Genomic DNA, 16241 nt, shown 5'->3' on the forward strand with positions numbered 1-16241 from the left:
CCCTGGATAAGGGCCTTAGTAGAAGGAGTGCTGGGGGCTGTAGTCCCCTGCCCCTCTGTTTCCTGGTGCAAGGCGCGTCCCGCGCCACGGTGTTGCCGGCCCTGGATAAGGGCCTCAGTGGAAGGAGTGCTGGGGGCTGTAATCCTCTGCCCCTCTGTTTCCTGGTGCAAGGCGCGTCCCGCGCCCCGATGTTGCCGGCCCTGAATAAGGACCTCAGTGGATGGAGTGCTGGGGGATGTAGTTCTCTGCCCCTCTGTTTCCTGGTGCAAGGCGCGTCCCGCGCCACGGTGTTGCCGGCCCTGGATAAGGGCCTCAGTTGAAGGAGTGCTGGGTGCGGTAGTCCTCTGCCCCTCTGTTTCCTAGTGCAAGGCGCGTGAACCCCTTACTCCCCGGGATGTTAAGGGCCCCAAAGAGCTCGTCCTCCATGTCATCAAGCCCGCCAGGTCCAGCAGCCAACGGCTCCGGGCGGGCAAAGGGCGCTCTATAACGGTCACTGCTCACCTCCTGCGCTGAAGCGTGTCTGCGCACCAGGAGCCCTCCTTCCCCCCGAGACACCCGACCCTCGGACCAGCTGAGGCCCCCTCACCGGGGCTCTCAAAGCCAGACGGCCTGTGTCCCGCCACACGTACCTGACGCCGCACGCTGCTTCTAAGGGGACGGTCTTCTCCGGTCGGACGGGGAGGATGTGATCCGCTTCACTCTGCTCAGGTCCCGGCTCTGACTCTTAACCTCTTAGCCAGCCAATGCCCAAATGAGGGAGCCTCATCCGTTTGCCAGCTATGAAGTATTAAACTGCATACAATGGCGGTGCCAGTATGCAGTAAAAACTGTACACTTTTAACTGCCCCCCAAGTGGTATTAGAAAAGCCAAACAGAGTGAGCATGGGTTGCTAGGGTATAAATATCTGGGTTACATCCGTACATTTCTGGATTTTTTTTCTCCAAAATTCTTGGATAGCTGGGCATGTAAAGAAAAAATGTCACCAGTTCCCAGTCCCGTCTAGATTGCAACAAAAACACCGATCTGGGACTACTACATTCATCCAATGCAATCTATGGGGCATATAGTAGGCCATCCATCTAGACAAAAACTCCATTCTTTTAAAATTGGCAGCCCTTAATAATTTGTATCCCAATTCTGAAATGTATTTCCAGTCACCTTTGGTGATGGAACATCCAGTAACATGGCTTATTTTAATCAGTTGGTTCTCCACCAAAGTACTCTGAATATTAGTCCGTACGGCCATATACCAGTATTCAAAAGGTTTGTCTGGAAAATCCCTGAAAATCTCCTCGCTCACCGATGACAAATCCTTACTGGCGCGCAGAGCTCATGGAGGGATGATGCTATATAATTACTAGGCTATGGCGTTACTGAAATATTATAGCACCGTGTACTCAGCTTTTGTGAAGGAGCAGTTCCTATGTTACCGGCTGGGGCTGCTTTCTCTAAAACAGCTTTTCTCTCCTTGGGTACGGGACGGTTCATTAAACAAGTATGTACTTTGTGGTCGGGGAGAAGGCGACTTGCTCCATCTGATCTGTCCCTGGGATACACTGAGAAAAGAAAGGAGACAGTTGTTAACAGCCCCGTTTAATCAAAGGAGCAAACACATGCGGAGGCAGGTAGTGCTGGCTTGCTTTGCCCCAGGGGATTCACAGCTGAACAGCTGATTTGTTAAATTTATGTTGAAGGTGGGCAAAAAAACGCCTTACAACAAGTGAATTGCTCCACCACACAGGTGCCGGAAATGATTCAAGAACGAGGGGACTGACTCAGGGGATTTCCAGCTCAACTGCTTATTAGGTAAATTTATGCTAAAGAAGGGCAAACAATTACTTCACCATTGCCCACCACACAAGTGCCGACATGACCCCGGAATGAGAGGATTGATAACTTCCATAGGATACAACCTTGATGAACTTAGACGCAATCTAACTGTGCAAGCAGCTCTGTTGTCACTGTGAAGGGGGGTTGCTTGGCACTGGTCACCGTGGGAGGGTGATCACTTTAACCATGTGTGCAGTTCCACTGTCACTGTTAGGGGGTCACCTGGCACTGGTCACTGTAGAAGGGCGATCACATCAATCATGTGCACAGCTCTGCTGTCACTGAGAGGGGGGCTTCCTAGCACTGGTAACTGTGAGAGGTTGATCGCTTCAGGACTGGCTTACCTCCATGCCCTGTTGGCCTCTTGGGAGCTCACTCCTACTTTGCACTCTGCATTTTATCACACTGGTAGTTCTACTCCTGATTTTAATGCCTAGATGAGCCCTTTTATGACAGTCCTTAATGATGGTTGCCTAATCTTAACTAAGTGATGTGGAGCATGTTCTCTCCACATTGAAAATGCTCAATGCTGCCTGCCTTTTATTAACTTGTTGCTGTGAAGCATGACTGTGCACAATATCTAATTCAAGGTTTTAACCCACATCATCTCCTTTTTTCTCAACTGTTACTGGGGTATGTTTGTTTAGGTATGTGTTTTTCTATAGTTTAATAACAATAGTAATGAGGGCTTGCCAGCTTATGCTTATGCATGGGTTTCAAGCAGTTTACTTAACCCGTGGCTGCCACTCATACCCACAACAGAATTTGTAATCTCCATTTTATGTTTATATACTGTTGTTTTATTGCAAAGGTGTTAAGCAACTATACAATTAATAAAAATCTATCAATCTTTGAATTCAACATTGTACTTGAATTTCATTTTGAGTTTCCTGTGAGGTTGGATAGGCTGAGCCATTTAATTCTGGGAATGATTATTAGTGACTTTGAACTGTGCATATATTGAGGACTTCACAATGACTTTGTTTTATAAAAAAGAATTAAGAAGAGTACCAAGGCCTGAGTCTGCAGGAGAAGAGAGGGTTGTCCTTTAGAAGAAGATGGAGTAGGGCTAGGGAAGACTCACAAAGTCCTTTGTTGCAATTTATCACTTAGACTTTGTTTTTCTGTTTGCACAGGTGAGATATGATGGAAAACACTCTGTTGCTGCAGCATTCTATCTTAGAAGACCTGATTTTAGAAACTTTATCAAAATTAACAAAAAGCGTAGATGCAGGTACTTATAAGAAGTGTTGCTTATTTCCCTTCTAATATGAATTATTTTATTGGTAAGAGCATTCTTCCATACAGCCAACATGGTAAATGGGTTATCATCCAGTGATCCCCCGCAAACACTGAGTTCTAGAGATAGTGGCTTATATAGGTTAGATGATAAGGCTTTATAGTAAGATAACTCTAGAGGAGATCATTTGACAAATGTATATTTTAGATTGCTTTATAAGTACTTGACACTATGGATGCAAGAGATTTCTACGTCTGTATGCAATTACCTGCTTCCATTTTAGAAAGCATCACTTTACATCACAACCCTTTAACATATGGAGTTTCCTGTAGTCTCTTGCTGACCATGTATTATAGAAAAGGTAGTTTCCAATCTTATTTTTTGAATTATGATTTAGTTCTTTCAGAGGTTCCCATGTTCAAACACCTGAATAAGAATCCTTATTTTAAAAGTGCTTAAATTGCAGACAAATATTTAGTATCTCTCAAGCCACTAGACACTACATATGCATACAGACACAATCTTGGATGTTCATTGACAGACGTAGAAATTGTAATTCATGGAATCTAGTGGAGGACAGAAAGAGAGGTCTAGAATGCAAGTCTGTAACAGATAAGGACATCAAGAAATTACATAAATGGAATATAGAAGAAATTTAACATCAGGTGAAGGGAAAACTACCAGCATAAACCCTAGATTAGCACCATAAGGAAAAGTTGTTCATACACATTGGCCAGAGTTATTTAGACCCATTATACATAGGGAACAGTGAATGTTAACATACATTTGACATTAGAGGAAAGAACAAACTCTTTTTAGATGGACAGGGTACTGTAATTCCTGGAGTATATTTTATTTGTGGACAGTGTGCTTATTTTAAGTTGCCCAGTGTCGTGACGGGCCACTCACCTGAAAAGCAGGATGTCTGCAGGGGCAATAGTATGCCCCCGACCTCCTGGAACACCTCTCGGCACTTCCTGGTGGACACAGAAACCCCGGCAGGTGTCCCAAAAGGAAAGGGGGAGTGGAAGAGAAAGGGACAAAACACTGCCACGTCTTGCCGGTCCAGCCAGGCACCCTGAATCTTCGGGGGGGCAGGTCATTGTTGACAGAGTGATAGTAGAGTTAGTGTACTCAACTTCCTTGTAACTGAATCTCTCTTTTTGATATGGGCACGGGAGCGGTAGAAGAACACCGGGATGCACCAGCACTTTTCTTGGATAATAATAACTGTTGGCACAATTACTAACACTGCATTACCAAAAACCCAAACTGAGTACCATAACAATAAGTACTGCGACACTAGAGCTGGCTTCACAGAGATTCACTGTTGCACGCTATAAATAGAACTGTGGTTGCGCTTATCATGCACCAGAAAGACAAACAAGGGCATTAATTATATCACATATAACTTTCCTGCATGCATAGGGTTAAACTAAAAGGAACAAAAACAATACAAGAAATACAAATGTCCTCTCTGGGTTCAAACAGTTACAGTGGCACAGTTTAGTTTGGTTTCACTGTGTGTGTGAAAAACCCTTCAAAAAGCAAATTCCTCAAACCTGAAACACAGGCATGAATGACACAATTTAAAATCCAAACGTTATGCTATTAGAGAAAGAAAAGTCTACTAATAATACTAGCCACTTAGCTGCAGTCTTTTCCGGAGTGCTGGAGGAATGCCTGGTGTCAGCTGGTACAGGAACGAAGAAAAGAATTGCCTCAAAAGTCCTGAATACGAGGATGACAGCAGGGGCTGGACTGCCAAGTCAGATGCTGAGATCAGGAAGCAAAACAAAGCCAAGCAGGGAGGCATGCTTCACTCTGCTATTTATAGCAAATCAGGAAAGCAGTTGCGTTTCCACATGTGGATGAGTCACCACACCCAATTAGAAGCACATGTCTACACCTGCTCACATAAGAATACAAGCATTGGTAAAACAAGCATTGATAAAACCAATTGTGTAACACAGCACATTATGTTTACTTAGAAACATGAAGGTTTAACCAAGAACAGAGATATGATTTAACCCTAATCCCTGGGGATGCTGACAGATAATGCAGGAGGCACCTTGAGGGTTCCTGACACCCATGGGATAGCATGGTACATGTGATATTGATATAGGCTTCCCTAAAATTTACCATGTGGAGCATTTCAATGATCCTGTATGGGAAACTAAAGGTCTGATTACGACCTTGGCGGATGGGCTACTCCCTCACAAAAGTGATGGATATCCCATCTGCTGTATTACAGGTTCCATTATATCCTATGGAACTTGTAAAACAGCGGGTGGGATGTCTGTCACTTTTGTGACAGGATAGCCCATCTGCCAAAGTCGTAATCAGGCCCTAAGTCTAGAACGAGAAGAGGTGTTAGAGCTGGAGAAGTGATTGGAGATATTTTTGGTACATTGATCTCATCTATGGGAATCATTCTCAATGATCTGAAAATATGAAAGCTATCTACGACAGTGTTAAACTGGCAACAAGTACAGCAAATATACTCTACTCTGATTAATTTCTGTGGCTTCATGCTATACGTCACCTCTCTATCAGAACTTCTTCAGAGATTTCTTGTATGCTGGCTGTTGGAAATGGTTTTTTTGGTTGACAGTCAGGTTACCCCCTGTTCAAGCAAGGACCCTCACCCTAGTCAGGGTAAAAGAGAATCATCCTCAGCTAACCCCTGCTTACCCCCTTGGTAGCTTGGCAGAGCAGTAGGCTTAACTTCAGAGTGCTAGGTGTAAAGTATTTGTACCAACACACACAGTAACCTAATAAAAACACTACAATATGACACAACACAGGTTTAGAAAAATAGGAAATATTTATCTAAACAAAACAAGACCGAAACGAAAAAAATCCACAATACACAAGTCAAGTTATTAATTAAAAAGCAAAAAGAGTCTTTCCGTAGTTTAGAACACACACTAACACTGTTAGCGTGAAAAAGTACCTTGGGTGCCTCAAAAATAACCCCACACGGGTGAGTGTGTGCCAAAAAGGGCTTGCGATGCTTCGATTCCACTCACGAGCAGGACCTTGTGCTGTTTCTCCTTTTGTCGGGTCGGGCGCTTCGTTGCTTCGATGTATCGATCCAGTAAGCACTCTCGGGTCCGGGCAGGCCTTGCGTTGTTTTTACATGCCCAGCGGTGTTTGCGTCGGAAATCCAGCCGCACGATGATCCAAAAACCATGCAGAGCGGGTTGCGATCTCCCAGCCTCCGTCGGAGATGCTGCGCGTCGTTTCTCCAGCTCCGTATGTCGATTCTTCAGTCGCGTTTCCGGCGAGTGTCGATTTTAAGTCGCGTAGCCATGCTTGAGTCGCAGAACGGAGTCGCGTCAATCATTTCCCCGCACGGCGTTCTGTGCGTGGATTTCCTCCTTTTAGGCTGCCAGCTTCTCCTTTCATCGTCCCGGGAACTGGATGGGCACCACAGGAAAGAGTAGGAGTCTCTCCAGAGACTCCAGGTGCTGGCAGAGAGAAGTCTTTGCTGTCCCTAAGACTTCAAACAACAGGAGGCAAGCTCTAAATCAAGCCCTAGGAGATCTTGACAAGATGGAAGACACACAAAGTCCAGTCTTTGCCCTCTTATTCTTTCAGAAGCAGCAACTGCAGGATAGCTCCACAAAGCACAGTCACAGGCAGGGCAGCTCTTCTTCCTCAGCTCTTCAGCTCTTCTTCAGGCAGAGGTTCCTCTTGTTTCCAGAAGTGTTCTAAAGTCTGTGGTTTTGGGTGCCCTTCTTATACCCAATCTCTCCTTTGAAGTAGGCCTACTTCAAAGTAAAGACTCTTTTGAATGTGAAATCCTGCCTTTTGCAGGCCAGGCCCCAGACACTCACCAGGGGGTTGGAGACTGCATTGTGTGAGGGCAGGCACAACCCTTTCAGGTGTGAGTGACCAATCCCCCTTCCTCCTAGCACAGATGGCTCATCAGGATATGCAGGCTACACCCCAGCTCCCTTTGTGTCACTGTCTAGTGTGAGGTGCAACGAGCCCAACTATCAAACTGACCCAGACAGGGAATCCACAAATAGGCAGAGTCACAGTAATGGTATAAGCAAGAAAATGCCCACTTTCTAAAAGTGGCACTTTCAAACACACAATCTTAAAATCAACTTTATAAAAGATGTATTTTTAAATTGTGAGACCCCAAACTCCACATGTCCATCCGCTCCCAAAGGGAATTTACACTTTAATCAGATTTAAAGGTAGCCCCCATGTTAACCAATGAGAAGGACAGGCCTTGCAACAGTGAAAAACGAATTTAGCAATATTTCACTGTCAGGACATACAACACACATTACTATATGTCCTACCTTAACCGTACACTGCACCCTGCCCTTGGGGCTACCTAGGGCCTACCTTAGGGGTGTCTGACGTAAGAAAAGGGAAGGTTTAGGCCTGGCAAGTGAGTACTTGCCAAGTCGAATTTACAGTTAAAACTGCACACACAGACACTGCACACGGCAGGTCTGGGGCATGTTTACAGAGCTACTGATGTAGGTGGCACAACCAGTGTTCCAGGCCTACTAGTAGCATTTGATTTACAGGCCCTGGGCACCTCTAATGCACTGTACTAGGGACTTACTAATAAATCAAATATGCCAATCATGGATGAGCCAATTACATACACATTTTGTAAAGGAGCACTTGCACTTTAACACTGGTTAGCAGTAGTAAAGTGCCCAGAGTAACAAAAACAGCAAAATCAGAGTCCAGCACACATCAACAACCTGGGAGACAGAGGCAAAAAGTTAAGGGAGACCACACCAAGGATGAAAAGTCTAACATTGACACTTTCTGATATTCTTATTATTTCCTATATTTCCTGGGAATCACTTAGAATTTCCTATAGTTTGGCTTTGGACATTAGGTTGAATTATCTTTTCCAATAATTAAGCAAGAGGATCATGACTAGTATACAGATCACCTATTCCTTATCTTATGTATTGCTTTTACTGAAATCATTGTGTGCCTTAATTTTGTTAGACAATTCACTTCACCTTTGGTGATTCTGTACTTATACAGCATGCTCTTAACATTCATTTATATCAGTTTGACTTTGAATTTTTAATAAACCTTTATCCTTCACCTCCTGGATTTAATGTGTGATCAAATAGGTTACCTAATTAATTGATATGAAGTTTTGAATGTAACTTGCCTTATCCCTCTGGACTCCTAAAAAGGTCTGTAGAAAAAACACAAAATAAGCATGTGGGCCCAGAGAGTCTCCAAACATAACAGAGAGATTTGAACATGACACTCTGCTTTATTGGAAGCTAATGCAGTTCACTGAGTGTTGCATACATAGTTGAACAATACAAGACTTCATCACTGCATTTATTTGATTTGACAAGTGTATATCAAATGTACCTCCCAGATTATTAAAGCATATCCCAGGTGTGGGCTTCTCACCTAAAGAAGGTGGCCAGAAGTTTAATTTCCAGACAATAGAAGTTCTAAACAGGCCCACATTTTATGTCTTGCCTCTCTTTAGTTTAGGTTGGTTTAGTGACATCTAAACTTCAACACTTAGTAAGCAGTTATGAAGATTTTCCACACTCATTCTGGGATCTCCATCTATCTTATAAATGATTTACATATCATTAGTTTGAGTAAATAATATCAGTCTGTATGATTGCATTAAGTAAGTCAATGGAACCATATATAAATGTGAAGAGCGGTGCAGACAATACAGAACTCGGAAGCAGGTCATTAATTTGCTATCCGACACAAAAGAATCCACAGTGACCTTAAAAGATATGTTAGATGAAATCAAGTGCAAAATCACATTAAACCTGTCCCATTGATATCGAAATGATCCAATAAGACACGGTGGTCCACAGTATCAAATGCTGCTGAGAGGTCTATGAGGATCAAAGCAGTCAGTACAGTGTGACACATTTTGTCAGCATAAAGTCGAAGACTCTCCAAAACTGGCATCATCACATAGGAGCCATCCTGCAATGGATGTATCAAATTACCATCCTTCACATATTGAGATTATATATTACACACTTAAGCAGTTTTGCTAGGTATGGCAGATGGTAAACTGGCCTGTAGTTCTCAGCATACTCAGGATCTAACATAGGCTTTTTAGGTTCAAGCCTGTGTAGCAAGATGCTGTAGTAGTTACAATAGGACGAGCCCCGTCCTTGTCACGCCAGTGTCTTTCATTGGTTTGTGGGCTGCCTTTTAAAATCTGCTTGCTTTCATTAGTGGAAGGCATGCATACGTCATGCCTTTTCCGGTGTTTAGTCCTCCGAGGCTTACTGTTTTCCGACCGGTTTGTGGACTACTTATTCTCTTTTTTCACAGCGCAATCTCGCTTTTTTAGCAGCGCGATCACGCTCGTTTTTTTTTCATTAAACGAGGCAAGAAAAGTCTGGTTGGGAGTTTACAACTGCTAATAGCTCTAGCTCGGAAAAATTGTGAAACCCGTTGCATTGCAAATGCTTGTTTAGTTGTGGAAGAGAGCAAGCCTTTTTCAATTCTCCAGGCACAATACCCAGAGATCAGGGAAGCACTGATAACAGCTGTAACGTGAGATTTCAAAAGTAACTCTTTATGCAGCTTGGCTGGAACAACATTGGCTTCTGACCTAGAAGATTTACTGTTCTTCATTAAAGTTAATAAAGTGGCCTTGTCTAACAAAGAGAACCGAGTAAAACCTGTTTCAGCAGTTGGTACAGCCACCTGCTTACTTTCAGCAGAGAATAACAGTCCCTTAGAAGCATCAAGGTCGGAAGTTACCATCAAATTGGTTACATTTGGCTACCTAACTAACTCCCTTAGGTGCAGCAGCAGCGACCTTCTTCAGTTCATTAATAACACAGATGATAGCTCTCAAAATTTTGTAGGCTGCAAATGCAAAATTCTTTGGGCATACTAGGACGATTTTACACTTTTTAAATGCTTTTTGCGGGCAATATTTTAAGCTGAACATTCTCTCCTGGCCAGAAAAGAGTAATCACAATGTCGTACATAATCTCGATGCAGGAGATTTCATGTCATGGGCGCTAACTCCTCATTAATTAAATTAATTATTCTGGGTCTTGTTGTCCATAAAGATTTTTACCGGTAACTGCAACCTGTAAAATGGTGGGCGGTTTGTTATGACATTCATTCAGATTATACAGATATTCACAGTATCTATATATAACTTTCTCCAATTATGCTCACTATCCCAGTAAACAATTACTAGCACGTGACCTGCGTGATACGTTGGAGTAATGTTGTTATATTAAAATTCATTAAAAGATAATAGTTCGCTGAAATGTGCTTAAATCAGGTTAGCTAATTAATCAAAGTGAAAATAAACCCCCTCGCATAACATTGCTAACTTTATCTGCAGATAACTTGCCCAGGCACACACATAAACGTCCCAGAGCAGCACTGGGACAGGCCTTCTCATTTTACAATCGGGTTGGTTTCTTTTCGCTCATTGATTCCCGTTTATTTTGCTGTATTAGTTTGAGCTTTAATGTGTTGTTTTCTTGACTTTAAAATTGTTGGTTCTGCTTGAACCTAATGTGCGTTTCTCTGGGGAATTGTCTGCTGCTTGCGCCATAGTAATCAGGTCTGAGCTGAGTTTCATAGATACTTGTGCTGAGACTGGCAGGGTGTATTTATTAAATTAGTACGAATTGCCTCGTCCCAAAATTAATAACCCATTTTCAGACTACTACATGTGAGCACTGGAAAGGTATTATTAAAAAGAGGGGGCGCATTTTGGGAGGTCACACCTTAGCATGCATGAAAGTATTTCTCAGGATGTTAGAGACACCATATTTAGACCCTATCACTATTATGCTGCCTTTTATGGATTTACTGTAACTCTGGAAGACATTTTGATTGACCAGTCATCCTATTCTAAGCTACCATCTTGTCTGCAAGGGTTGAATAAGACATTGGGGAAGCACGTGTAGAGCTACAGAAGTCTCCACTGGTGATCTGCCTGCCACCTGGGGCACACTCGATGGAGCAGTTATATTTCAGAAGCACAGATAGTCAGTCTGTTGTTTATTGTCATTCTGCCTATTACTCCTTAGCTGGGATCACCACACCCTAAGCAGAAATAACAAACGAATCTAAGCGCAGATGAATAATATGAGGCAAACAAAGCAGAACTAAACACGCCCACGTCTGATTAACTTGTGCAGTTATATTCTTTTGTACCTTTCAACTATGTCACCTTTCAACCACTAGGACGCCCCTGTGTGCCTCACTGCGCATAACGTGGCCCATCCTGGGTTATCATGCGCACAGAGTTGGTTGCCTCCTTGGTCGTCCTTTGCACTTTCACTTGGCCTATGGGCTTTGTTTGCTGTGATATCAAATATTAACAGAGACATTTAAAACCGTAATATTCGTATTGAAAAGCATATTTTTGTAAGTGATAGGTGGTATTCCAGTACCGGTTTTACTAATTCTAGACTTTCTCATGAACATACAGCTTTCAAATAAACAGAATAAACAGATTTGTAAAAACTTTTTTTCAACACGACCAATATTGACAGAATTATTCAAAACCTGAATATTTGTATTAATGAACAATTACCTTGTTTTCGTATTGAAAAGCATGTTCCTTAAGTGAGTAGGTGGTATTATAGTACTGTTACTTTCGATTTTACTAATTACAGTCAGTTTCATGAATATACAGCATTCAAAAACACAAAATAAACTTCTTTTTTTACTTTTTTACTCCAGGGCAAGTACCTTTGTGAAAGATTACGAGAGCTCAAATATCGAAATATCGAGCTAAAGTTAATGAGTGATATTCAGCAGAACACATCATCCCTGTTACACGACTTAAAGAAATATGGTGAGTTTGTGTACTCTGGCTATTTTAATAACCTTCTGTGAGCTATTGCAGTTTCCTTATATTCAATTACTCCATATATTAAATAGTGTCTTGAGTCACAATAATCTGAAACGGCGGTCACGTGTGTATGATAATAAAGATATGAATTTGAAAATCGTTCAGAAAATATACTCTTAATAGAAATGTCGCCCTCTTCATTATAGATTGTTTTCGGGGAATGCTCTATTCAAATGTTGGGTTTCCTTTATTTTCACTTGATTTTCAAAGCAATAAAATCAATGTTTTAGCGGAGGGAGAAACACAAGAATGATAGCACCTTGAGGGTTGTGTGAGGGTAGAATTTCTTCGATGAAAACCCCTAAAACAAATGTTCTCTTAAAATGCGGTACGCCTTTCACTGATTTGAGAGTGAGACTCTTATGAGAATGGTAGAACCTTCAATCTAAACTACTAGTGTTTCACTTTAAAGTAAGTCGAGGTGTATTTTTTTGTATCGGGGCAGTGTATTTCCTCCACATAGTCCCCACCCCCTAGTTGTTACCCTAGAGACCTTGGGCTTTGCCCATTTGTTCAGTGGCCAGAAGGGAGACCCTAATTGATGGGCTATTTTTGATTATGTGCAGGAGCACAGAGTGAGGCAACAAATAAAGAGGAGCGGGGAGATACGTTTTCACATAATTCTGATATAATTAAATATAGGAAAATATGATAGTATGCGAAGGGTGCATGTGAGTGCTTAGTTGTGTGACCAGTCAGGAAATTATGGTGATGCTGCGGTTGCCCAAAAAAGAGGAAGCCCATATGGTTGTAGAGTTTAGTAGTAATGAGTGCAACTTCTCCATTAAAATCACCTATCCAGATTCCTCCTCCATCTGTAATTCATTGAAAAGCGAAGTACAAGTATCTGGATTGAATCATCATAATTTAACAAAGTTCGCAATTGTAACACCAGTTATTTACAGCGCTTAAAAATGGCTAACGTGCTGCACTTACTGCTATTAAACACATGTTACTTTTAGCATTATGTTTTTTATTATTATTAGTAGTAGTAGTAGTAGTAGTGGTGGGAGTAGCAGTAGTAGTGGAAGGAGTAGTAGTATCATTATTATTATTTATATTCAAGAGAAAAGTACAGCAAGGACCATTTGTTACTCACTGGTGGTGGTGGCAGGTGGCTAACCTACTCTCCAATCTGGAAGGGAGTTGCTAGAATGGCCCCTCAGAACCTTTGTTTTCTGGGGATGGTTGGAAAGGCAAACAGCAATCAAGTCTCAATCATTCAATCACTCAGTTTTTATAAAGTGCAACTACTCACCCGTGAGGGTCTCAAGGTGCTGGTAGTGGGTCTGGGCCTCATTCGAAGAGCCATGTCTTGAGGTTCTTCCTGAAGATGGTGAGCGATGGGCTTTTTCTGAGGTGCGTGGGCAGGTTGTTCCAGCTCTTAGCTGCGAGGTAGGCAAAAGATCTTCCTCCGGCCGTGGTTTTCCGGATGCATGGGATGGTGGTTAGCGCCTGCTGGGCGAAGCGAAGAGGATCTGGCGGGGTTGTGAAAGGAGATGTGATGATTCAGGTAGGCCGGTCTGATACTGTGAAGGGCCTTGTAGGCATGGGTGAGTAGTCTCAGATCCCTTCCAACAGCAGTGGCATAACGAACCTTGAGTGAGGCCCCCCTTGCAAGATACATGGTTGAGCCCCTTTTGGACTCAGTCAGGAGCTGTCAGGCCAGGGTACTCTGCTGAGGGGGCCCACTGGAGCTCGGGCCTCCCACGCCACGGGGGCTGCAGGCCTATGTTACACCACTGCCCAACAGAGAGAACTATCTGGTGCCTGTCTAGGAAAGTTAGTACCTTATTAACTGGTGTGTGGGTCACTGCGGCTAGGCAAAGAATGGATCACACTTCAGCAACAGGTCAGTCGAAGGATGTCGCTGGAGTCTAAACTATGTGGTTACTGTGAATAGAAAGGGTTGTCAGTACCCCCTCGCCAGTCTAGAGCTGCAAATAGGAAGAGGAACCATAGAGACCACAATGCTTCCACTCTGATGTCGTACATTTTATTTGCTGCTCTCACCTATTTGTTACGCATTTTGTCAATTTGTGTTGCCTTTTGTGCTTCTGCAAGAAATCCTTGATTTTTCTTTGCACATGCATTAAAAGTCAATGTATATAGGTAAAATAACCAAATTGAACCTGCGGTCCAACCAAGGACCTGGTCACTTCATTCTCCCAACATGTGCTTGAACAATGTTGAATTGAAGTTGGTGATTCACAAATACATATGCAGAGTCATTTGTTCATGCTGCACAGTATTTTTTCTTTTTTCCTCGATCGGAGCATGTACCCCATAGTGCCTGCCTTTTGCGTATGTTTTTCGTTTGACATTTCTACTTTTTGATTATTTTAAGTACTTGTAAAATTATCTTTACTTTAAAATTGGTATGGAATTTAAGTACTGCATTTATTTAACTGTATTTTCTTTGGTTGATTTTTTATGCAAACCATCACATAAACATTTTGACATTCTCTTGCTGCTCACAACAAGCCACCCGAGGTGACCGAGATTTCCTTCAACGAAATTGGTTTACTTTTAAGGGCTCTACACTTCCTGGAGTGTGGGAACTGAGCCACGCTCACATCGGAAGGCTCTGGTGTCTCTCTATTGGGGAGACAAAACGGAATAGCAAAAAGAATAAGAATGGAACGAGAAAGAAGGAGAGACTGGGGAAGCTGAGTGAGAATATTTAGAAGAGGAGTCTGGAGAAAAAGCAGAAGAGGAAGATAGGAAGGCAGAGGGCGAGGAGGAGAAGGCACTACATCGTATTAAAGTAACAGAACCGAGTTGTTTCTTGGTGCTTAAAAGAGGAAGACATTATAGAGTCGTTTTTTCGTGTTCTAGGTCTTGAAGAAGTGCCACATGTGCACCTAAAGCTGAGGCCCTGCAATGTATGACAGACACCACCAGTATTGCACTTGCTTCTAAAACCCTTGAACAGCTGCTTGTCGAGGGTAAAATACTGTACACAGAAGAAGCTTTCAGTAACTTACTGAGTTTACAATGTCTTTCTTCACAGACGCAGAGGTGCTGTATCTGAATATGACAGCTTTCACGGAAGGCCGCCTCCACGCGTCTTTTTGGGTTGTCGACAGAAAACACATATACATTGGGAGCGCCAGCTTAGACCGACAATCGCTGGGACAGGTTGGTGTGCTAAATGAAAATATTTCAATCAACTTCATTCGTAATTAAATCATGAAAGTGGTCTATAACATCAAATGTGTGTAAAATGAGTGGCACACTTTTTTTTTTAATTGAGGCTGTAAAGCAGGCTTTGATGGTGGGAGAAGAGCATGAGCGCACATATTAGGTCACTGTAGAAAAAAGTAATTACTGCTCAAGCCTATGAATTGGCCATCTACATTCTCTCCTCAATATGTTGGATATTTAATATTTGTGCAGGCTATGTAGTGAACTCGCCTATCAATACTGATGCCTGTCATGGCTCTGTGCAGTCGATCAATGTATCAGTTGGTGGGTGTTGCAATTAAAATGGCATTTATACTCATTCCCCCTTACATCCGTCGTGCTTATGTTTGTTGTGGATGTCCGAGTACCTGTGAGCCTCTATCTATACATTATGGGCCATATTTATGAAAAAGTGGTACAGAGCAGTAAGCCATCTTGCTGTGCTGAATCACTGGAAAAGGGCAGGAATGTGTATTTCCTGTTCTTTTCCATGTGCTTTTGCACAATGGGATGTCTAGCACCAACACAAGCCCCCTTGCACTATGGTGCAAGGGTCCCTTCGTTGCATGCAGGATTGTTTTTGTGCAAGACTTTTTCCTCACTACGCCTCTCCTGGGGGGACATATCATTTTGGTGCATTCCCAGGTTTAACTGGTCTTGTAAATCAGGGAATACGTGAAAATGCATGGATATTACGTGGGAATACTCACATAACACCCATGGAAATGTCTCCGTGGCACAGAGTAATGCAAAGCAGTAATTTGCACTGCTTTGCATTACTTGAGATTTATGAAGCCACGCAGGGCCACGCATTTTTCATTTGCGTCTCATAAATATTCCCGTATGTTTCCATCTGCCACGACTCTTCTATCATCATTGCAGGTTTACATACCCCTTTTCAATTGTGAGATGCCCCCTCCCCTTACACCTCACTGTGGCTCAGGAAGTGAGACGTAGCAGCATGAGTGACTCTAACTAAAGACACTGAAGATCATGTGATGAATGTTCTTCCTCGGGTGAAGTTAAGAGTTGTGTCATTGTGGGGATCCAACAAGAGGTATTCACACATCTGACTCATTCCTCATTTAATCACCCGTTTC

At 42.7% G+C, this 16241-nt stretch overlaps 1 protein-coding gene across 1 annotated transcript in view; it reads left to right on the top strand.

The window, feature by feature from the left end:
* The window catches only part of PLD5 (phospholipase D family member 5), a 971514-nt gene that overhangs the window by 307173 nt on the left and 648100 nt on the right, over positions 1-16241 (top strand). Inside the window, exons 4-5 of the mRNA XM_069236559.1 lie at positions 11784-11898; positions 14969-15096. Coding sequence (XP_069092660.1) covers positions 11784-11898; positions 14969-15096 — 243 coding nt within the window. The remainder of the gene's footprint in view (positions 1-11783; positions 11899-14968; positions 15097-16241) is intronic.

Source organism: Pleurodeles waltl, chromosome 5 (genome assembly GCF_031143425.1).
Source record: "Pleurodeles waltl isolate 20211129_DDA chromosome 5, aPleWal1.hap1.20221129, whole genome shotgun sequence".
In the NCBI taxonomy this organism is placed as follows: Eukaryota; Metazoa; Chordata; class Amphibia; order Caudata; family Salamandridae; genus Pleurodeles; species Pleurodeles waltl.